This window comes from Opisthocomus hoazin, chromosome 1 (assembly GCF_030867145.1).
Source record: "Opisthocomus hoazin isolate bOpiHoa1 chromosome 1, bOpiHoa1.hap1, whole genome shotgun sequence".
In the NCBI taxonomy this organism is placed as follows: domain Eukaryota; kingdom Metazoa; phylum Chordata; class Aves; order Opisthocomiformes; family Opisthocomidae; genus Opisthocomus; species Opisthocomus hoazin.
In genome coordinates, this window is record NC_134414.1 from 32,179,772 (window position 1) to 32,202,641 (window position 22,870).

The window sequence follows — 22,870 nt, forward strand, 5'->3', positions numbered from 1 at the left end:
TGAGTAAATATCAGAGACGGTCAGTCAAAGGGGTCGCTCCCATCTCAACCCAGAAACGAAGGCAATTTGCAAGAAAGTAAGAACATTCATACCCTGGCAAGTTTCCCTCCAGGCCCAGCCAAATCACAACACTCGCTTGCAAATCAGAGGAGGAAGAGGACAGAAAATTCCTCTGTTTCTCTCGTATTCACTACAGCTGCAATTAAAGCACTTGAGAGAAATACTCAAACTTGTATTTGCAAACACGAACCCAGTATGCTCTTAGTTGTTCTGAATAAAGATTTTATTTCAAAGAAATTTTCACTATACCCTATTTTTCCAGTCTGTCAGCAGAGCTGAAATATAGCAGTAACAGGAGACTTGAACAATGAAAAAAATCATAGTTAGTCCAAAAATTAAAGTCATACAGCAACAGCCCTTTCCCAGCACAGGCTCAGTGTAAGATCCAGCATGGTTTGCCTCAGGAGCAGACTCTTCCTTGGCTTTTTAAAAATGCTCAAGTAAGCATGAAAGAGCTCAGGACAAATCACCCCCTTCAGAAATTCCAAGGCTGGGTCACAGGAGTTTGCTGCAATGCAGAACACAGACTTTATTCCTGAAGAGAAAAAAATTAATAAGAACAATTTTACATCAGGAGAAATATTTAAGAAATTGAAACTTACCTTAATCCTAACCATTGGAAAAGTTCAATTTACAAAATCCTGTTCAATATAATCCAGTAAGAACCAGAGACCCCATTCTAGACAAAAAAAAACTTGACAGTGTAATGCTTCTTAACCTATTCGTTCACTTGTCTAACAATGATAGAAGCTCATTATGTAAAACTACACCAGCTATGCATTAAATACTCTCTTCTGGGTAAAGCACAGCACACAGACACCACTTAGGAAGTACAGTGTCAGGAAAATAGCGTTTAATACCGTGGATATTCACTGCTTCTCACCTGCTTTCATTTGGAGAAACAGGGCTTCACAGTCTCTTACCCCGTGAACATTCAGTAGATGTTTTCAGAAACAGACGTACAAACTGCTTACTTTTTGATGAAACACTGCATAACAGCTGATGTCTGCTATTTATTTTTGACTACAAGGTGATGTGAATTTGTTTAAACTTTGCTTGCTTTGATGGCGAAACCAGGGACTCGAATCGAAGATCAAACTCAGCACCTCAGGAAGGTTCCAAAACGCTTACTGACTTTGAACTACTTTACATTCACGTCTCTGGGGCAAAAGCCAATTTGCTCTTCAGAAGATAACCTATATTCCCTTTTTCCAATTGATCTACAACTCTATGCAGAACAAGTCATGTAAAGAATGAGAAGTATAATGGAAGATGGTAGAGATTTTTTCCCACCAGATTTCTTGAGTCAAGATATAAGGCACTGATTTTAAAAGCAGTTCAAAGTGGAGAATCATTAGAATTCAACAGTTTCACAAATTAAAAAACATAGAAGTGCAATATGTTTTTATCTTTAGATTTAAGATAATATGTACGTTTGATTATTAAAATGCAAGACTGACAAAGCATCAAGGACAAATTAAATTTTTTATCTAAACACTTCATAGGATATTTCTATTGCCACTCTTTAGGAAACCAGTTTTGTAATTCAGTATATAATTCTGCATCATAAAGAAACAGCATAAGCAAGATCAAACATTAAAGAGTGCCTCAGTAAAAACAAGTTTATTAATCTGTATTTTAGGCAAATATGTAAATAGTCAGCAAAGCCTTTTTGCCATGACTGTAAACTTTTTATTTAAAAAAACTGTGTTAAAAACCAATACAGGAATTTCTGTTAATGTTCTAAAAAAGTTTGTTCACATCTTGAAAGAAAATACATTAGCAACATTTCCCAGCAGAATTAATCTTTAAAAAAGTAAAATTCTAGGTGCAGAGCTTTTCTACAGTATAGGATCCTCTACGTTTTAATTTAATCACAGGATTGAATATCATTCATCTCTGTTGTCTCTAGAACACGATCGAGAGTTTATCTTAAATAGATGATATTCAATGATGTGTTACACATTGCCACAGGTACTAACATTATTAGAAGAGTGCACAACTGAATGTCACTAACAAAGCAAGACCTTTCTATATGCTGTGTCATAATCCTTCCTAACCAATACAGTTAATTTAGCTATATGCCTTTAAAATCATGTACGTTTTCCAAGGAAAAAATACTAAAAAAATCCATGGTCCAAATTCTGCTCCCACTTATATTCACAGGATAACATAAGCACCATCAAGTTGCAGTTTATAGCCAAAAAGCACATAGAGAACCAGTGAGTTTATGAATATAAGGGAGAGAAGAACTTGACCCATGTCTGTAAACATTCACAAAAGTCTGCAGTCAAAAGTGCCGGACAGGCAGCCTACCCGCAGTACAATTATTTCATTCACAGAGAGGTGGGGCGGCAGGGAGAATGCTATGGAACATTATTTTAGAGGCAAATCAAAATGCTCTTAAGGACTTTGGAAAGACATATTCTCAGCCAGCTAAACCATACTCCAGTAAAACATAATCCATTTCTACCCAAATACAGTACAGCATCATTTCCTAGCTCTCCTGTTCAGGTTCAGACAAAGGAGTACTCCATTCAGCAGCAAGCCCATGATAATATTTCCAAGCGTCAGAAAACCCCCACACCCCTCTGACCTAGCCTCCCCTTAACATACTGCGGATGCTAACAGGAGATCCTCACACATACAAAGAAAAGATCCTAAGAACTGTAAACTGACCTTGATCTATGCACACACAAGAAGCGTGCATCTAGACGAGAGATCGTCTACAGCTAGTTTCAGTCTAGATCTCATTCTATATCAACCACATATACCATACAAAACATTAACAGAAGGATAGGTGCTTATACACACTATTAAGTATACTTGTTCTCCCCATTCAGTTTGACAACCAATTGCTCTATTTACATAAACATCTGTTTGAATGTTCCTGATCCTGTGAGACGCCAACCATTCAACTCCTAAGCTAAAAGGAGAGTCAAGGATGCTCAGCAATTCACAGGATCAGACCCTGAATCAATTAAATGCAATCACAAATTCGGTTTGACATCTGACACAGCCTCCTGGTATCATTTTACCCTCATGTTTTCCCCCTCTTTCCCCAATTCAGACCATGCCCCACTAACATGGAGACAGCCTTCAAAGTGAATAGCATCGGGCTCTGTCAAGCAACCACTGCAGTCTTAAAAAAATGTCTGGGATTTATTGCCATCCACTCTGGGGCAGACTTGTCTGCAATGAAAATGGTGTTCCTGGTGTTGACGGATAGTTAGCAAAACCTTCAGGCTGAGCTGTATAGTTCTCCAGAGCAGAAGCAGAATGTGCCTTCAAGGAAGAGAAGAAGTTAGGAAACAGCACTGATAAAACAAAGAAACAAACAAAAATCTAGATCAAGCAAAATTTCATGCACAGTACCAGTCCTACTCAAGCCCAAACAAACAAGGTATAAACTTAAGTATGCAAAGAACAGAGATGAGCAATGCACCTATACGCAAATGTTAAACTGCAGTGCAACTATTGCTCTGAAATACCAGAAAAATCAGGACAGGAGTTGGATTAAGAGGAAAAATGAAGAAGCATTAATGGCATTTACTTTCCAGTGGAGTAAGCCACAGCTGATTTGGAAGGCATAGCTTAATTAGGAGCTGTAATATTTCACTGACTTTGAACCTTCTTTATCTTCATCGCTTGAATAGCGAAGTGTTCATTTTAGTGATCAGAACTTGGAAACGACGTTTCCTCAAATCAATCTGCACACACAGATTTCTACAGAATAAATTCCTGAGCTGCAAAAGCATAAGTAATTTGCTTCTTCCGACCTATTTCCCTTGATATTCAAAAGATATCTAACAATAGTCTGCACAGTGAAGAGTACTCAGACAGATGCCCCATTTCAAAAACTGATGTGTCACAGAAGAGAGAAAATATTAATTCAAGACATACAACTGCCTCTTTTAGCATTACGCAGAGAAGGACAAATTTCCTACCAGGATCCTTAATCTGTGCAGAGGCCGTTTTTAACAAAAGGCAAGATAAACATCTAAATACAAACTCTGACGATAATTTCAGTTAACTTACGTAGGTTGATGACTGAAACAAGTTGTTTCATGGACCAGAGAGATAATGAAACTACACATTACCTAAAGCCACCTCAAGCTTATATTACAACAACTGTATTTGTGGGAACTATCAGAAGAAAGACACATAACTCAAAACAAAGTAGTTTTCCACAGAAACATTTAAGTATTAAAACATCAGGCTGGAACTGAGCACAGATTTTGCAACTACTTGGTCAGCTCATTAGATTTAACACAAACCTAGCAAAAATTTCACTTGTATGTCTTATTTTTTCTTTCACTCCTCCCCATTTTACAAAGTTTTCAAAAAGGGTTTAATCACGTCCATTATGTCCAGAAGCATTGTACATTTGCCTTAAGTAAGAAGTTAATACGAGTTGTTCTCTATCATCATCCTTTTAATCAGTTCTCAAACAGGTTAGGGTTTTTCATCATTTACTGACTTAAACTAATCCCACAAAGTTCACACGCAAGTACATGCTCAAAAGATTACTGGAAGCAAAGCAGTATTAACAAATAGGGATGTTACCTGTAGTAGTGCTGACTGTGCCGCCGCACTATGCTGCAGTTCCTGCAAGGAAGACTGTGCGGCACTTTGGGGAAAGCCAGGGATACCAGGAAGAGATAAAAGACCAGGAAAAACTGCATTTCCCGGTGTCTGTAGTCCAGAAGTCAAGCTGAAAGAATATCGAGATGCGGCTGTAATTAGGAACATCTGCATCATGTCTTACCCTACGTTTCTCTCTCTATAAGCTTATGTCTATATAAATTAGAAAAGCACCTCTTTTTTTCTAAACCTCATAAAGGCCAGAATTTCCAAACAGCAGCCCAGTCTCTACCCACCTACCAATTATTCATGCACACACAAGCCAAGACTGTCTGGAGCACACCTAAGAAGGGAACTCAGATTTTGGTACCTCGGCTGCACCTACAATTTGCACACAAAAAAACTTTACAGACAAAAGCTAATGCTGAGTACTTCCTTAAAACATAGGAACATCTAAGATATTGTCTGCTATTACCTGGATGTGTCAATGGATGCCCACGTGGAATCCATTCTTGTAAAAGCCTAGGAGGTGCCAAGTATCCTCATCTGGGAAATAAGATCACTCAGCACCTCACTGGATTAGACTGTTGTTACAGGGGTTACTGAAGACAACCTATTTAGTAACTACTCTATCAGTTTCTGAAGACAGGTGGAAATCTACTGGTGAACTAACTTTAAAAATTAACTGTAATTACTAACTATAAGTGAAAACAAAGTCTACACCCAAAGTAAAATCAGTGTTTTGCTCAAGAGAAAAAGAAATGGTTCTGATCTCCTTCAGAAACAGAAACATACCCAGCCTGTGCAACAAGTGCAGAGTTGAAGTTTGAGCTAAAGGCCGAGGCAAACCCTGGCAGGACCGGAGCCGGAGATGGGGCTGTGGCAGCTGCCGGCAACGGTGCAACTGCTGCTACTGCAGAAGATGCCTGGAGGCCAGGGAAAGAAGGGAGAGCAGGAGTGACAGAGGGTGTGTTAGAGACAGGAAAACCAGGGAAGGATGGGTTTGATGATCCCAGAGGTCCCTGGGCAACAGAAAAAAGGGAAGGGACGGCACTGGACAAGTTAAGCGAGAAGGGTGGAGCAGAGACTGTTGCTGAGGCGGCGAGTCCTGAGAGTACGGCGGCGGTGGAACTCACATGAGGGGCAGACACGGCTGAAGCGGTTGTAGACGGAGTAGCTAACAAAGACCCTGGGAGAGTGACGGGTGGCGTAAGTGCTGGATTACCAGTAAAAGCAAAGTTACTGGTTAGAGACGTAAAAGGAGGAAGTCCATTGAACACGGGGGCAATGGGAGCAGAGGAGCCATGTGGGGTGAGGGAAATGGAAGCCAGAGAACTGGAATTGTTTAGGGGAGCACTCAAAGAGGAGAGACCTGATAGTGCCGGATTCAGGGAACTGGGTAAACTGACTGGCACTGAAGCTGCTGAGGTGTATGCACGCCCAAGTGCTGACAGTCCTATAGTGCCATGAGAAGGACCAGCTGAATGAGAAGGACCTTTGAAGGCCGAGAGGGTAGGACTCATGGGTTCTGTTTTGACCATAACTGGGATACTTGTGGCAGCTGGGGCTGATGACAGCTGCTGATCAGGATTAGTAGGGCTTGTGCCATGCAAGAGGGAGGCTGATGAGCCACAGTTGACTGGTATAATCGATGGCGAAGTGGTTAAAGGTGACTGTGCAGGCAATGTTGGAGGAGTGGAACTAGAATTGGCCACAGATGGGGATGGAAGACCTGGAAAAATGGCCAGCCCGGGTGTGGAGGAACGCTGTGGGGTGGGGGTGGCTGATGGAGTATAACATTTGTTGACAGAGGAAGTGGGAGGGTCAGAGCTTTGATTAGCAAGAGCAGATAAAGAAGCAAGCTCACTTGTCATAGCAGAAGGTAAAGCAGATGAATTGATTAATGAAGTGTCATTTGATGTCAGAAATCCCTTTAAGACAGACAAAATTGGGTTAGGCAAGCTAAGCGAACCAGGAATGGTGGTGGCAGGAGAATTAGCAATTGTAGATGGAGCAGGACTAGAAATCCCTTGTGCATTGGGAGGCAAGGACAAAGGGAGTCCAGCAAAAACTGATGACAATGGAGCAGGATTATTAGTGGAAGCAATTGAAGAGGTTGCAGAGAACGGGAGGCCAGCAAATGGTGCAGCAGCAGATGCAAAAGCTTCACTAGGCGCAGGTGTGGCGCATGGTGTGGAAGAACCTTGCGGAGCTGGCGTAGCACTGGGTATAGAAGCCAGCCCAGAAAAAACTGAAGGGATAGGGGTAGAGGTTGCACTGTGAACAGATGTGACAGGAACACCAGGCAATGAAAGGGATTTGATGACAGTAGGGGTTGGGGTGGATGGCTGAGATGTATGAATGGAAGAGGAAACCTGTCCTGGGAAAACAGGAAGGACAGGGGTAGACATGTTCATCCCAGATATGAGTGGAGTTGCAGGTGCTAATGGATGGCTTATTGCCTTGACAGGTGATGGGGTAGGGACTGGAGTAGCAGCAGGTGTTGAAGGATTAGAACCATGAGGAGTAAAGAGCTGATTCGCTTGTGCAGAAAAAGCTGCAAAGAAACAAAACTGGTAAGAATACTTGAAACTGTCAGAAATGTTTGAAATCAACACAAACACATTTTATACAGAATTTCAAAATATGATACACAGGCAATAGCTAACATACAATGTGTGTATATAAACAGTGAACACTGGAGCCTACGAAAACAAAACAAAAAGGCACATACAAACACAACACACAAATTGTACACCATGTAGGCTACCACTCCTCTTTAAAAAACACTTTGTGACATCTGCTACCTCTTCATGATCTCATGCAAGACAGTGAGATGCTCAAATATACTCCATAAGAATGTCTAAGTGATACAAGTAAACACCCTCCCTCTGGTCTCTAACATCTGGCAATACCCAAACCAGATCTAGTATTCCATTGGCATCAGATCACCTGGGCTCCTCTGCATCCACTCTCACTGAAGGTCAGAATTTCCTTCAGAACCAGTTAATTCAATGTATCAGGATTTCAGAGAAGTTTAGTCAACAACTGAAGAAAGCTGATTTCAGGTGCTGGTATTTTTCTTTCCTTCAAAATCAGGTCATTTTCTTCACTGTGTTTCCTTCAGATTTTGATTCTAAGAAGGTATACTTTTAAATTCATGTATCACACTACAGCATGAAACTAACATTGGCACTTGACCTCATCAACAAGTATTTCTGTAAGTCTGAAGTTGGTTGTCTATAAACAAGGCAAGTACCTGCCACTAGGAATATCAGCTTATATTAATCCTACAAAGTAAGTCAAAGAGACATCAGTCAAACTGGAGGAAAACAGGCAGGCACACTGCAAATGGGGACGTGGGGGTTAATGAAAAGAAGCTGCATTTACGAATACTGGCATGTCAAGAGCCTTGATATGCCTCTATCTAGCTTCCTCAGGAATATGGATGTGTTAATTCATCATTCCTTGAACAGCCCTCTGTGCTTTACTTTAAAATAATATGTTCAACTGTAAGCAAATCACTGATCCAACCAGTCAAACTCCTCACCCATAACTCTAACAGCTTAGATTTCTCTCTTGCCCAAGTTCTACATATGCACACACAAATCCAAATCTGAAATCTTTAAAATCCTGCACCTAAACTGATGTGAAAAACTCCTGTTTTATGTATCTTGAAACTTTAAATCTAGCAAGTTTGCAAACAAATTATTTCCTTTTACATATTCTCTTCCAAAAACCTAGACCCAGATTGCTCGGCTCTGGATTCTGTTCTTTCCTCATCCTGTTTCCAAGCTGAAGACTCTCCTAAAGATCACAATTGTTAATCCTGACAGCCAAGATTATCACCAGAAAAATACAGCTGCAGTAGAACCCAGAGCTGTTACTGAATTTCTCCTCCTAATAGAAGACTTTATTCCTTACACTGTACTTATTTAGCTGTATAAACTACCTTGTAAATACATGCACACTTAAAGGCATATATATGAATAAAGTGATTCTTGGAAATAGCAACATTTCTGTGGAACCATCCCTGGGCACAGAGGAGAACAGACAAAACATAAGTTTTTTTATTTTCCCCTAGAAATATTTACTGGAGCTAAACTTATTATGGTAATTTTACCTATTTTGGTTATTTGTTAATATGCCTGACTCCACAGTCAGTAAATTCTCAGTTTCTATTTGTCAAACCTAACAAAGTATTATCAAAGCCTTTGTATAAATAGTTCATATTTATTATTATGATTTGTACTAAGTGTACAAAGCATACGAAGTGCCACACAAGTAGAGACAAAAAAAATGGACAACTCTCTTCTGCAAACAGAATTGGAATTTTAAGGGTAAGGCAAAAGTGCAGGTAGACATAGTTCGATGTAACAGTCTGTGATAAGACATTCTACACATGGATTTCAACAAACTATAAACACAGAATCTGTCTCTCTCGTATTCCCAGCTTCCCACTCCAAGTAATAGATGCAATTAAAACGTGAATGAGTTTTCAACTAGATTTCCAAAGTTTTAACAACTGCAAAGATATTAATGAAACACTTCAATGCACTACATTGCAAAACATATTTTGCTTTAGTTTTTTTACATGATTTCACATACTTAGAAACTGAAAAATATAAAACTTTAACGAGCTAACACAAAAGGCCAAATCTTAATGTTTCAACGACTAAGTGCCAAATGCCTGAGATTACTTTTTTCTCAACTCTCAAGGGATCCTATTGCAACACTAGTTAAATATTTCCAGGCTTATGAAAATCCCACTCAAGTAAGTTGTTTACATTTTCTGAACAAACAACAAAGATACAATCAACACAAAAACCCCCCTGTGGATTTGCAATTTACCTTGATTTTGGGAAGGTTTCGCCTGGCTGGAAAGGTCCTCATTTTCTAAACAGAGAACAACAGCTTGTTATTTAAAAGCAAATGAAACTCCAGCAGTGAATGATCCATTCACAACAATGAATTAGAAAAAAAACACATCAACATTTTTAAAGGTATGCATGCTTTACCTGATACCACTTGATTAGCAGTGTATGGTGGAGGAGCTGGTAAGCCTGGAGCTATGACATTAGCCATTGGAACTAAGCCAGCATTGTTGTAAGCACCTAAAAGAACAAATGCAACACACATCTTGGTTGTCAGAAGAACCCCCATCTAAATGAACCAGTAAGTGTCTTTTCCTTCAAAGAATATTTTCAAGATTGTAAGACATTCTTCAATCAAAAAAACAGACTAGTTAATCATCCAGGCTGGATGCTGGCTTTTGCCAACGTCTGCCTGAGTGACATACATTGTGATACAAATTTTAGCAAAGGCAGTTCTCTTGAAAGAGCCTGAAAAAGTGAGGTTTCAATTGCTTTAAGTTTCATTTTGCTTGAAAACTTCAGAGGAGAGTTATTCTTTGGAGCAACTTAACTCTCTCCTTATTCTTTGGAGCAACTCAGAACTGTTGTACAGCTATGGTGGACAGCTCTGATGAATAACATCAGAATTCAAATCATAGGAACATAAATACACTTCATAGTGGTCCCGAATGAGTATTTTAAGAGCATAAGGACTTAATCTTCACGGAAAAAGGCAGCATTTGAACATTACTCAATGTGCAGTAATTTGTTATGCACAACTCCTTTCTGATTTCACACTTCCATAACAGTTCTACCTAGTGTTAAGATTTCTTGCATGACAACTCTTGGCTAAAAAATCAGAAAAGTAACAATCAATCATTGTGTCACCCAGGAAGGAAATATTAAACCACTACATACGAGAGGCAGAAAACAAAACATCGTTCTGACCATTCTGACAATTGCTTGGAAACAATCACATCCAATAGTTTCAGATCAGCATCTCCAATCTCATTAAACACACTTATTATGTTAAACACAGTTATGAGTTTTGTCATCACAAGAGTTTTTTTAAAAACCATGCTGCAGCCTAATAAGGCCCTGAAACCTCAAAAGCTGTTTCATATCCTAAAACGTACTAATACTTACATCCAGTCACAGGCCAAATTTTGTGCTCTAACTTACTCTGGATAGGATTTGTTTAATACAAATTTGAGCTAGTCTGCAAGTTTCCTGTACACCTTCTGGTGAGCAAGTGATTTCTAGCGCACAAGTCAGACTCACTTTAGCCACTAGTAATGCAAATTTTTCCAAACTGACTATAAAGAGACTTGCAGACATCGAGTTGGTTAGATGACTCCCTCTTCTACATGCATGCTAAGAGCTGGACCACACTTTCTTCTCAAATACCTTAAAAACTCCCTGAAATCGCTAACACCAGTGAAAAGCAAGCTTCCTAACCAGAGCACTCCTTGTTTTGCAGTACAGAATGGCAAGATAGGAAAAGCATTCAGCAGCTGCTCAAAAGACCAGAGTGACTACATAAGTACTCCAACCCCTGTTTCCAAAGAAATGGCAATTGCCTTGCTCCCTTCCAAAAATGTCTGGAATCAAACAACTGATGCAGCAGAGCAGAGATGAGTTTATGAAGAAAGACTCATTCTTACCTGAGGCACAAGGCTAGGAATAGACAAAACACAGCAAAAGGCAACCACTACGTCCCTTCTGGGACTCAAATCTACATCCTTGAACTTGTCTTTACAGAGCTGTTTTCTCCCCATTGTGATGGAAAGAAAGTAAAGCTGAAGGCAACTGAGAAACAGATTATCCTTCAGCTAAGAAACAGATTACGGTCCTTCAGCAAGCTCCTACATATTTCCACCCAATTCAGGGTTGTGCCTGACCATATCCTAAATTTGGTACAGTAGCAACAAGTCAAAAGACTTGTCAAGTTAAAGCCCAAACGTTGGCCAAACATTACAACAAAGGCACAGCCCTAGTCTTGTTTAACATGCACAATCCCTTAAATAAATGAAATATTCTGTCATCAAAACAGGATTGTGAATTTTTCTCATGATGTGGCTACTGGAAAAAGAATACAATATATTCCTCGTTTTATTGGCTCTGCAGTCATGACAAGAAGAAATAGAAACTGATACCTAGATCATATTTAGGGAGCACAAGCCAATTTCAGATATGATCATGGTTAGAGAAACTGACACTTGACACTTATTACTTAAAAGGCAAATGGATGAAACAACAGCATCAAGCTAAAACACACAGAAGCCTTACTTGGTGCAATAGTTGCGTGTGGCCGACATGGTGGGATGGGGTATGGAACTGGTTTGTGTGGATTGTAGGTTGATGGAGCCTACATAAACAAAAAACAAACAGAAGAAGCAATAGTGAAAGCATTACCTAATGTTTCTCAGACAAAAAGCTAAGATTCAGATACTACTACAGACAGCTGTTATTCACTGGAAAAATATTTGACATAAAATTTCTTCACAATATCCACAGTGACTGCAAATATTTCACTCTTTCTGAAAAGAATGAAACAATCATCACTAGTATACCTTTAAGTTTTAATATAATAGTGAACATAGGTGGGAAAGGGAACTCCTTCCTGCATTGTAGTCTTCACACTGCAGTCTTGGACTGGCTTCTCATTTTAAAGATTCAGCACATTTAAAACTAACAAATATTTATTAATTTACTTTTCCCTTTAAAATAATACAGCTTATTGGGAAACATTTCATAATAAAAGTGAAAACATAATATTCAGACAGTACTTCAAGGTAGCATCAGATTCATTGAAAGTCTGTCCCACAGGCTTAAAAATTTTGAAATACAGATCAGCTGTGTTATCAAGAAACAAGAACCCCTTTCTAAGGTACTGCTGTAATTCAAGTTTCCAAGCTGCAGACATTTTTTATGTTCATGTGGGAAACCCTCAGAGACTGTAATAAAAAACTGCACATATTTTTATCTAAAACCTCCACTAGCTCATGACAGACTACTAAAAATGCTTTTAGTTTTCTCTTCTGCTACTGTAATTTAAATTCTGCCTTCAAATGCGCACACACTGTATCCACTAGAAAATCCTACCCCTCCACAGATACAAATTAGAGTTTCTTTAAAGTTCAATAAAAAAAATAGTAGGTCATACTATCTTCATTATAGAAGTTTAGCTTTGTTTAACTTGCTGCTCTACAGTCTTCTTGCAACGTAACAGCATTTCATACACAAGCCTCACTGAATTGGCTGGTGGTTGACTTTTTGCCTTAAAGTCTCATTTCTTTATTAATTTATTAGACATACTGGTTTGGATGGTCCAAGTATACGGGCTGCTATTCCCTTTCCTTCATTAGTACATTCTTCTGTGTCCTTTTTGATAGGGGTTCCCTGAAATAAAAAATGAAACTATTAAGTATTAATTTAAAGTACATTTTGCAATAGTATTTCTGCCATATTTGATATTTTTTCTAAACTACATTTGAGCATTCTGAAAGTTATACTTAACCACATTTGTCAAGAAAAAGAAACTGTGTTCTAGGCTTGTAAAATGATAAGTAAGAGCATTCCAATAGCTTGGTTCATAACACTGAGCTTTTGTAATGAGATGCATATTAAACAGTCCATGTTTCTGACATAATTAGAATTCTGCCTTTTGATTTGTGGACATAACAACTTACATTTTGCAGTCCATTAACTGTTCACAGGAACTACTAAACATGGTTGTTCAAGAACTACACTAAGACCAGCAGTAGTACGGTAGTGACCATATTAGGTCATCTTACCAACCTACCAGTAAGGCTCTTTACATGTCTCCAAATTCTGCCAAATATTGCTGGAGTTTACAATGCTCTCCATATATGAACGATGTCTTATTTCTGCAGTGATCTTTACTTGAAGCAGCATAGAAAGAATGGGCAAATAAAAATAACGCAAGCTCCCTATAAACGTGTAACGGGGTAATAACAAAAGAAAAACCAACACACACAACATAAACAAGGCTTTTGGTTCCATGTCTACTTCCATGTATGCAAATCCTGGTTTCGGTTGTGCGGTAATAAATCCCAAATCAAAGACGCTGTGAAAAGCAAAAGCATAGAATCGTTCTTACTGGGAAGATTCCATTTATGCGACTTGGTTTGCCCTTAGGATAAGGGTTACCAGGAATCATGCCACAGGATGATATCATAGCATGCGGAGCCTTACAACCGGTTTTTGAAGCCTGCAAAATAATCAAGAAAGGAGATTAGTTGCTATCAAATTCAATTCTTTAAAGAAATGAATTACTATTTCATGACATTTACACTGCATGTATCTACCTACATGGAACAATTCAAAGCTTTATCTCAAATCTGCTTCCCAAATAGTCCAAACAGTGTGAGGTTTTGTCAAAGTCCCCTTTATTTTGAATAATTCTGCCTGGACCATCTCTGCTTCTACTGAACTCGGGGTTAAGCACTTAGTGTTCTCTAAAACAAATGCAGATTGTTTCCTTCAGCACTGTTCTCAATTCTGTGCCCCTTTTTCCTTACAATCCCAATTCCTGACAAAAAAAATCCCCTTTTTTTGCACATGCATTACATAGCTCTTATCTTTTACAGCTGCTTCTTTCAGCTTGCCTTTCACCGGTAGTTCCCAGTAGGCTTCATGATAAGTCCGGACCCCACCATGACCATAAGGATGTAAACAATACTGTACTGACAGAATCAAGGATACTAGGGTATCTTGACTACCTGTTCAAGAATTCTTCTGCATCTTTTCTTCTCTGACATATTAATTCTGAACAGATCTTCAATAAGGCGGTAATTCTGAGCATCAACAATATTGCTATAAACAAAGACATTGACAGACGATTACTGCCATTCCATACGCTTATCAGAAACAATGCACTACTGAAAAGTGACCAACATTTAATTCAGCCAGTACCCAACAGTACGTTAGCAAAACATACTTAGTTCAGATCATAATATTAGTATTACTATTAAAGTAAAAACCCCAGGCTTAAATAACGACTTCATGCCTGTAAGTGAAACATGGTATTAGAATTAAATAGCAATATGGAACAATAGACAATGATGGCTAAACTTTATGGCAAAAATATCTATGTTGACAAAATGAATTTTGTATCACAACAGTTCATTAGAAAGCTTTTATTGCTACTAGCACACTATTCCCAGCACAGCAGAAAACCAGCAGATACTCAGTTTGCCACTATTTCTTGCCAAACTGTCAGAAAAACAAATCTTCATCTTATTTACACCAGAATCAAAAAGATGAAATATGTGGCAATTCTCTCCATGTTCTGCAGAGCTAGTGAAACCCCTCACATAGTTCCAAACCATAGCCTTCCATTCTCCGTGCTCCTCTCCCAAAAATAACACTAGACACAGCAAAGAGAACAACAAAATGTGCTACTACAAGGAGCCCAATGCCTGCTTCTACCTGCCTTTTTCAAAACTTTGACTACAGCACCTTTACTGCTGTCAAACATTACCTGCCCCATGCACACTACTGGAAAAACAATACAGACCCAAAAAGGAGGACTTCTGAAAGAAGAATATTAAAAGAAATGGAATCAGCAGAATATTGAATAAAGGCATGAAAAATGGTTCAAAGAATGGTATTAAAATCACAGAATGGCAGGGGTTGGAAGGGACCTCTGGGGATCATTTGGTCCAACCCTCCTGCCAAAGAAGGGCCACCTACAGCAGGCTGCACAGGACCTTGTCCAGGCGGGTTTTGAATATCTCCAAAGAAGGAGACTCCATAAAGCCTCTGGGCAGCCTGTTCCAGTGCTCTGTAACCCTCAGAGGGAAGAAGTTCTTCCTCATGTTCAGACAGAACGTCCTGTGCTTCAGTTTGTGCCCCTTGTCTTCTTGCTGGGCACCACTGAAAAGTCTGTCCCCGTCCTCTTGACACCCACCCTTAAGATATTTACAGGCGTTTAGATGATCCCCTCTCAGCCTTCTCTTCTTCAGGCTAAACAAGCCCAGCTCCCTCAGACTTTCCTCAAAGGAGAGATGCTCCAGTCCCCTAACCATCCTTGTAGCCCTCCGCTGCACTCTCTCCAGCAGCTCTTCATCTTGCTTGAACTGGGGAGCCCAGAACTGGACACAGTACTCCAGATGAGGCCTCACTAGGGCAGAGTAAGAGGGGGAGGAGAACCTCCCTCGACCTGCTGGCCACACTCCTCTTAATGCACCCCAGGATCCCATTGGCCTTCTTGGCAGCCAGGGCACTCTGCTGGCTCATGGTCAACCTGTCATCCACCAGCACTCCCAGGTCCCTCTCCCCAGAGAGACCCTGCATTTTCCTTTGTTGAACTTCATCAGGTTCCTCTCTGCCCAACTTTCCAGACTGTCCAGGTCATGCTGAATGGCAGCACAGCCTTCTGGTGTATCTACCACACCTCCCAGTTTGGTGTCGTCAGCAAACTTGCTGAGGGTACATTCTAACTCTTCATCCAGGTCGTTGATGAAGAAGTTAAACAAGACTGGGCCCAGTACTGACCCCTGGGGGACACCACTTGTCACCAGCCTCCAACTAGACTTAGTGCTGCTGATGACAACCCTCTGAGTTCTGCCATTCAGCCAGTTCTCAATCCACCTCATCGACCAAGGGGCAATGGGCACAAACTGAGGCACAGGAAGTTCTGTCTGAACATGAGGAGGAACAACTTCTCTCTGAGGGTGACGGAGCACTGGAACAGGCTGCCCAGGGAGGTTGTGGATTCTCCTTCTCTGGAGATATTCAAGACCCGCCTGGACAAGGTCCTGTGCAGCCTGCTGTAGGTGACCCTGCTTCGGCGGGGGGGTTGGACTAGATGACCCACAGAGGTCCCTTCCAACCCCTACCATTCTGTGATTCTGTGACCACTCATCCAGCCCACACTTCCTCAGCTTCCCTAGGAGGATATCATGGGAGACTGTGTCGAAAGCCTTGCTGAAGTCAAGGTAGACAACATCCACGGCTCTCCCCTCATCTACCCAGCCAGTCATGCCATCGTAGAAAGCTATCAGATTGGTCAGGCATGATTTCCCCTTGATGAATCCATGCTGACTACTCCTGATAACCTTCTTTTCCTCCACTTGCTTGTTGATGACCTCCAGGATAAGCTGCTCTGTCACCTTTCCCAGGATGGATCCCAGTTTTGTGTCATCAGCAAATTTGCTGAGTGTGCACTCTAGCTCTTCATCCAGGTCATTGATGAATAAGTTGAACTAGACTGGACCCAGTACTGACTGCTGGGGAATACCACTATTTACCGGCCTCCAACTAGACTGTGCTGCTGATCACAACCCTCTGAGCTCTGCCATTTAGCCAGTTCTCAATCCGCCTCACAGTCCACTCAAATGTGAATGAACTTTCAGCTATGTCTTCTAGCTTTGATTATCAAAGTAGCATTTAGATTTGGGTTAGGATTTCTATATCATGACTCCCTTATTATGCTCTTGCACTGGAGAAATTCAACAGCTAAAGAAGTTACCACACTTCACCCCACACACCAGCTGAAGTGTGGCAACTGGAGCTCACAGACTCTTCAATCTCAATTCAAGAAGCAAAACAGGTTAGTTTAATGCGCCACTGAACTTCCTTTAGGCTACCCTGGTTTGTTTTGGTCTGAAAGAGAGTGGGAGCATTCATGCAGCTTCTTAAAGCCCAACTCCGAAAGCATGATCATGTCTATATTCTCAGTCTTATTTGTTTCATGGATATTTATACCATTATTTTATATGTTCAAGCTGGTTGTAATACACAGCATTCATACGCAAGTCAGACATACTTAATGCAAAAAACCCTCCCAACCCAAAACAGAACGACATTTCATATAATAAATCCCCTAAACCAGGCAGAAGAGTTCCAAAATAAACATATGTAAAACGCAGATGCTTTGAAGCAGCTGTTCAATAAAAAACCCCAACTTTCTGCATCAACATACATTTAGAACATCCATACATCTTTTATAGACATTAGATCTGTAAATCAAATATCTCAATTTAAGACATGTATTTACTTAACTAATTTTTAAGTATGTAATATGTAGAGGGCTTTTCAAATGCAAAAGGCTTAATTCCCAGAATATTCTGGTCTCAAGCCTTTGACGTTTCAGTAAGCAGAAATAAGCTTATGGCCCTCTTCATTCTCTTCAAGATTTGAAGACCACTGTAAAAATATTGGCAAAGTGGCAGTCTTCCAGCAGGCAGAGCCCACACAGTAGCATGCTCAAGACTCAAAAGACACAGAATTTTCCACAATGTCTACTTCTAATTCTTCATTTTTACAACCCCATCAATAACGGATTGGTGCTTTACCTTAACTGGCCACAGTGCTTCCTTCTAGAAGTATCTTAAGTTTTATACACTCAAACAACAGTAAAAACAATACAACTTAAGGAAATATAACATAAGAGATACTTACGAAGCTAAGATTTCAAGGGCAATAAGTTTATCTTTACTGAATGTGAAGCAGTTGAGAATATTCACCATTTTTGATGCCGGAACTGCCACTATTTTCTGATAAGTAAGCAAGAAAGAAAAAAGTGTATATAAAATAAGACAGTACAATTATTTTAAACCCAGAATGTTACTCAGTAACAGCTTCATAACATGAATTTCAGTAAATGTTTAATATTCTCTCCCTCCCACAGGGAAGGAGATTCTATGCACTAAATACTGAACAAGGAACTGCAAAAAGCAATTGCTGAAAGCAGAGAAATTAGGAAAGTTAAGAACAGTTACATCTATTCTTGTGATACACAGGAAAGTAAAAGACACTTTAGTCAGAAAATATACCCTGGTTAAAAGTATGACATTTCATATCTGTTTGATATTATTGAAAGAGATGAAGAGGAAACTCTGAATATTAAAGGGCAGATGAACCTAGCAGTTGCAAAAGTAGGTATCACAACACTAAAATAAGATTAAGCAGGCAAACTTATTCCATAAGATTATGCCACTAGAACTTACATGTTGTAAAGCCTTTATTGCCTTGAGCTGTGGTTCAGCCCAGGAAAAGTATCTCAGTAACTCAACGACCTGCAACAGAAAGGTCTTCAATGAATTTTTATACATATTAAAAAAATATGCTAACAGCATCAACATGATCCTTCAATTTTTGGAATATAGTGGTATACTGCTAAAGAGATGTGTGTGTCTGATGTTTGAGTACATCAGTTCCTATCAGTATCTAATGTTCCTTTTATTTCTAAGTAGGCACCTAAAATTCTATGTTATGAGATTAAGTTTTTCCGTGGAAATACTTAAAACAGATTCTTACTCCTGTCTGTATATCTGCATAAAGGCACAACAATTGCCACCATATTAGGATTAAAAAAAAAACCTCTTTCTGAAAGTTTATAAACAGTATCTCAAACAGCATATTCACCAAACATGCACAAAAAAAAAAGGAGAAAAAGAAACAAGAAAAAAAATTCTGCATAGTACCAAAACAAGTGGGAGACGTATCACTACATGCCAGTTTAGAAAATACATGCAAAATAATCCTAGTTCCATGACCATCAATTTCTCCAACTTTTCCCACACAACAGGAATGAAAATGTCATTATTTTAATAACAAAGTAACTTGGAACTATTTTTAACAGATTAATGCTGATATAATAATGAGGAATTAAATCTCCTCAGTTAATAAATAAAAATGCTAGCATGATCAGCCTCAGTATGATTTGAGACACACAAAACCAATAGCTCCCACTAAACCCATGACACTGTTGAGTTTTACCTGTTCACTAGAAAAGTATCCATGAACATATTCAATAGCTTTTAATTTGTACTCAGTCAATACAGCCTAGAAGATATAGAAAAAAAACACACATTAGTCTCTCAAAAATTCTAATTATAGCACAATCATCTGCTAGACTAACCAATTACTCTAAAAAAATCCAATCTTACAAAATCACATTTGCATCAATTACACTGCAGTATTTCTAAGTAACAGTACACTCCTTAGACAATTGAGAGAACAATGAAAAGCAGTAATTTAATTCTTCTGTTAAAAAAATCATTTTTTTCATTTATTTCATTTTGCTTTTGTTTTTGTTGTTTAAAAATGTACTGGGAGAACATCCTCATCACTCTTCCTTTTGCCTCAAAGGTCTACATCAACTTCAGGCTAAACAAGATAATACAGTTGATTACTCATACAATCTCTTTGGATGTTCCCTGTAAAATAATTAGCAAAGCATCTTACTTCAGTGAATTTATGAAGAGACTGGATAGCAAGTCTGTACAGACTGAATGAAGTATACAAGAAAGCTTGCTCCAGAGGGTGACGTGTTAGCATTACCTTCCCATAGGTCAAACTCTAATAAACAATCATACAAAACAAAGGCAGTACCAGCCACCACTTTTGACTTAGCAGCAAGACAGTTTTATTGATAGCCAGGCCTTCCTCCCTCTCCTCATACTCAGCCTACTTGCAGACATACAAGAGTAAAGGTGACAGGTAACAGCTGAATTCCTGCCCCAAACTGGTGCGCACACCTTTCTTCCCCAGTTTCCAAGGCCCCTGCCTATTGCTAGCTCTCATGCTAACCATGTTCAAATCATCTCCACCCACCCATACAGTTCTGTCTCTTCCCAACAGCTCTAAAACCTACCCCTACTCCTTCTTTTATTGTCCTTGTGCCCCCACACAGATGTCGAGTTCTGCATCTCTGCCACCCGACTGAGTAGCACAGGTGCACAGAAACCCACTCGCACAGTTTCAGGCAACCCCCTTCCTTTCTGCACCTCATTAAGAGGCCAACACTACCAGACACGCTGAAGTCACAGAGGAAAAAGAACGTCTCTCTTCATGCTCATTTTTAATTCTCTCCCTTCCCTCATATGTTTTGGAAAAAAGCCAGGTATGCTGTATAGCAACTTCTTTACCAAAACAAATTTCACTTTTCCTCCTTAAATCAACAAGTGAATGACTTCATAAGAATACAGAAAGCACTGCTATGTATATTTAACAATAACAACAAAAATTCCAAAACTACTTTGTTGATAATCATAAATATATACTAGAAAAGACTGAACTAAGCCACACATTATTAATAATTAAAATTACATTGTTTTAATTAAATAATTTAATATAATTTAAATAATTGTCCCAGCCATTTGTAGGACTGAAAATGGAACATACCAACACAACTGACTTGTAAATCACATAATAAAGAAGGTTCTACCACAGAGCTAGAAATGAAGTTTAAACAAAGACCTAGAAACAAAGACACAAAATTGGATGCATTTGGAAAATGTGAACATCACACTGCAACAGCACAGCTATTATTAACACAACACAGCACTGATCCTTAGATCAACAGTGAGTTAGGCTTACAGAAATACAGGCAGATAGCATGCAGGAAACATAATTGCCTAAAATCACATGTCAAAACCCCTTTTGTCTGAAGTCTTTAGTAATCACTGAGCATATTCTGAAGGGCCGCACTGCAGCAGTAACATTTGAAACCTTACTCCCTCCCACCATCAATTTTCAGAGAAAGCATTCATGTGCAGTTTGCTCCTTGATTTTCTCCCCCCAGACTTTCCACAAAAATTCTTAGGCTGGGAGGGAAGTGCACACCCTGAAACATCTTAGGCTGTCACGTTTTCAGCTGGTTACAGAGCATGGAACATATCTGTTTAATAAAGGAGAAGTTATGACCATGACCTTATGCAAAAACACTAGGAAGTGCAGTTGTGATAACAAAGACTCATCACCGTGGCTTCTGTGCACAGTGGTTTATACCCCAGTATGTTTCAAACGAATAATATAACAACTGCAGCCATCACTGCATCTCTAGGCTGAAGAGAAGCTGAACAGAAAGTCAACTCTGTAGCACCCAAATCCAAATAAAGGAAACGACCTCTCCTAGGACAATCCATCATAACAAAAACGCCTCTTAGAAAAACGCTAAGGATTCCTTTTCTGCCACGAGGCAATGTTTTCTGAAACAAGCCCTTCCTTCTCACACCAAGGCAGCTTTAGCAGGATACAGAACTGTTCTACTTTGACATTTAAATCACCTCTGCTTACCTACAGCAAAATATGTCATCCCAGGTTTGTACTTCCCACACAAGACAGGAGCCATTAATCTCACAGGTTCTGATTTTTTCTTATCTCCTTTTCCATTCCAGCATTTGGGGAACAATCCGAACGACTCACTTCTAGCTTCCCTGTTAAATCAGGCCTCTGTGCAGAAAGAACGCAGAGCACCTGCCAGACGTTGGGAAGCCCAGGTTTCTGTCTCTGCTTCCCACAACTGGTAGGCATTTTGCTCAGCGAGTTTGGAACAGAAGATGCACAAGCACAGTTCAGAGCACGCATCCAAACCCAGGACTCCACATCCTGGAGCAGGATGCACACACTCCTGAACTGCGGAGATGCAACTTTGAGCAAGGGCATTGGAGGGCAACTTCGAAATCAGCCTTCTCACGTCCCAGTTGTGTGTTATATCTCCTAAACCATCACACAAAAGGTGGACATCCCACACTAAGTCCCCGTCTCCAGTCAGGCCAAGAAAACGCAGCCCCTCCCCTCAAATAAGCAATACTTGGCTATTTCGGCTTTTCTTCCTCATAGAATCAGTAAGGTTGGAAAAGACCTCTAAGATCATCAAGTCCAACCTCATCTTCCTTGACAGTGAAAATGTTGTGATAAACTTATGAAAATGCGTATTTCAAATGCACGTGTTGTTAGCTCAGTGGTAGCAGCCTGGGCCTTCAATCTCAAATTTCCCAAGAAAATAAAAATATCTCCAAGAGCAAGCAGCTTTACGCCGTCCCACCTGACGTGCAAACACTGGGGCACACCCGCAGCACAGGATTACAGTTCTTCGCACCGAGGGGAAACTGAAGTCTTTATTGAATCCTGAAGTGATCATTAAAGAACGCAAACACCTAAGCTGACGCGTTCATGGCGAGGAATATTCTACCACCAAACGGTTAAAACAGCGCCGAAAACAAGGAGTTACCTTTCTAATTTCATCCAGCACGGTTTCAAATGATTTCTTATCCATCTTTACTAGTTCATTCAACGCGGGTACTTTAACACGGAGGGGAAAAAAAAATAAAATAAAAAAAAAAATATATATCCAGGCCAAAGACTTCACTGATAGTCTTTAAGTATACAGAAAAAAAAAAATAAAAAAATTTAAAAGTAAAACAAGCAGCAGCAGGGCAGGAGAGGCCGCCGGGGATGGCCTCGGCCGCCGCGCAGCAGACAAAGGCAGGCCCGACGGGAGGCCGGCGCTCGCTCCCCCGGCCGAAGAGGAGGAGAAGGAAGGCCGCGGGGCGGCGGGAAGGTGGCGGGGGCCGCGGCCCCCCCTCAGCGGCCTCGCAGCGGCCCCACGGCGCCGC

General features: G+C 40.0%; 1 protein-coding gene across 3 annotated transcripts; it reads right to left on the reverse strand.

Moving 5' to 3' along the window:
• Positions 1-309: 309 nt before the first annotated feature.
• PROSER1 (proline and serine rich 1) lies at positions 310-22,837 on the reverse strand. 3 transcript variants are annotated; one of them, XR_012763990.1, is made up of 14 exons: positions 22,486-22,837; positions 19,248-19,313; positions 18,476-18,544; positions 17,928-18,022; positions 14,243-14,336; positions 13,621-13,731; positions 12,816-12,899; positions 11,787-11,865; positions 9,663-9,758; positions 9,496-9,540; positions 5,440-7,201; positions 4,627-4,774; positions 663-3,345; positions 310-568 (listed from the first exon to the last, which is right to left on the reverse strand). XR_012763990.1 is itself a non-coding variant. In XM_075420850.1 (13 exons), the coding sequence occupies exons 1-13, from the start codon at positions 22,528-22,530 to the stop codon at positions 590-592; spliced, it is 2,700 nt and encodes an 899-aa protein (XP_075276965.1). In that variant the 5' UTR covers positions 22,531-22,837; the 3' UTR covers positions 310-589. The 3 variants fall into 3 exon arrangements, 2 of the variants coding, with proteins under 2 accessions (XP_075276965.1, XP_009941068.2); XM_075420850.1 differs by lacking the exon at positions 663-3,345 and having other exon boundaries at positions 310-595; XM_009942766.2 differs by lacking the exon at positions 310-568 and having other exon boundaries at positions 602-3,345.
• Between the last annotated feature and the right edge of the window lie 33 nt (positions 22,838-22,870).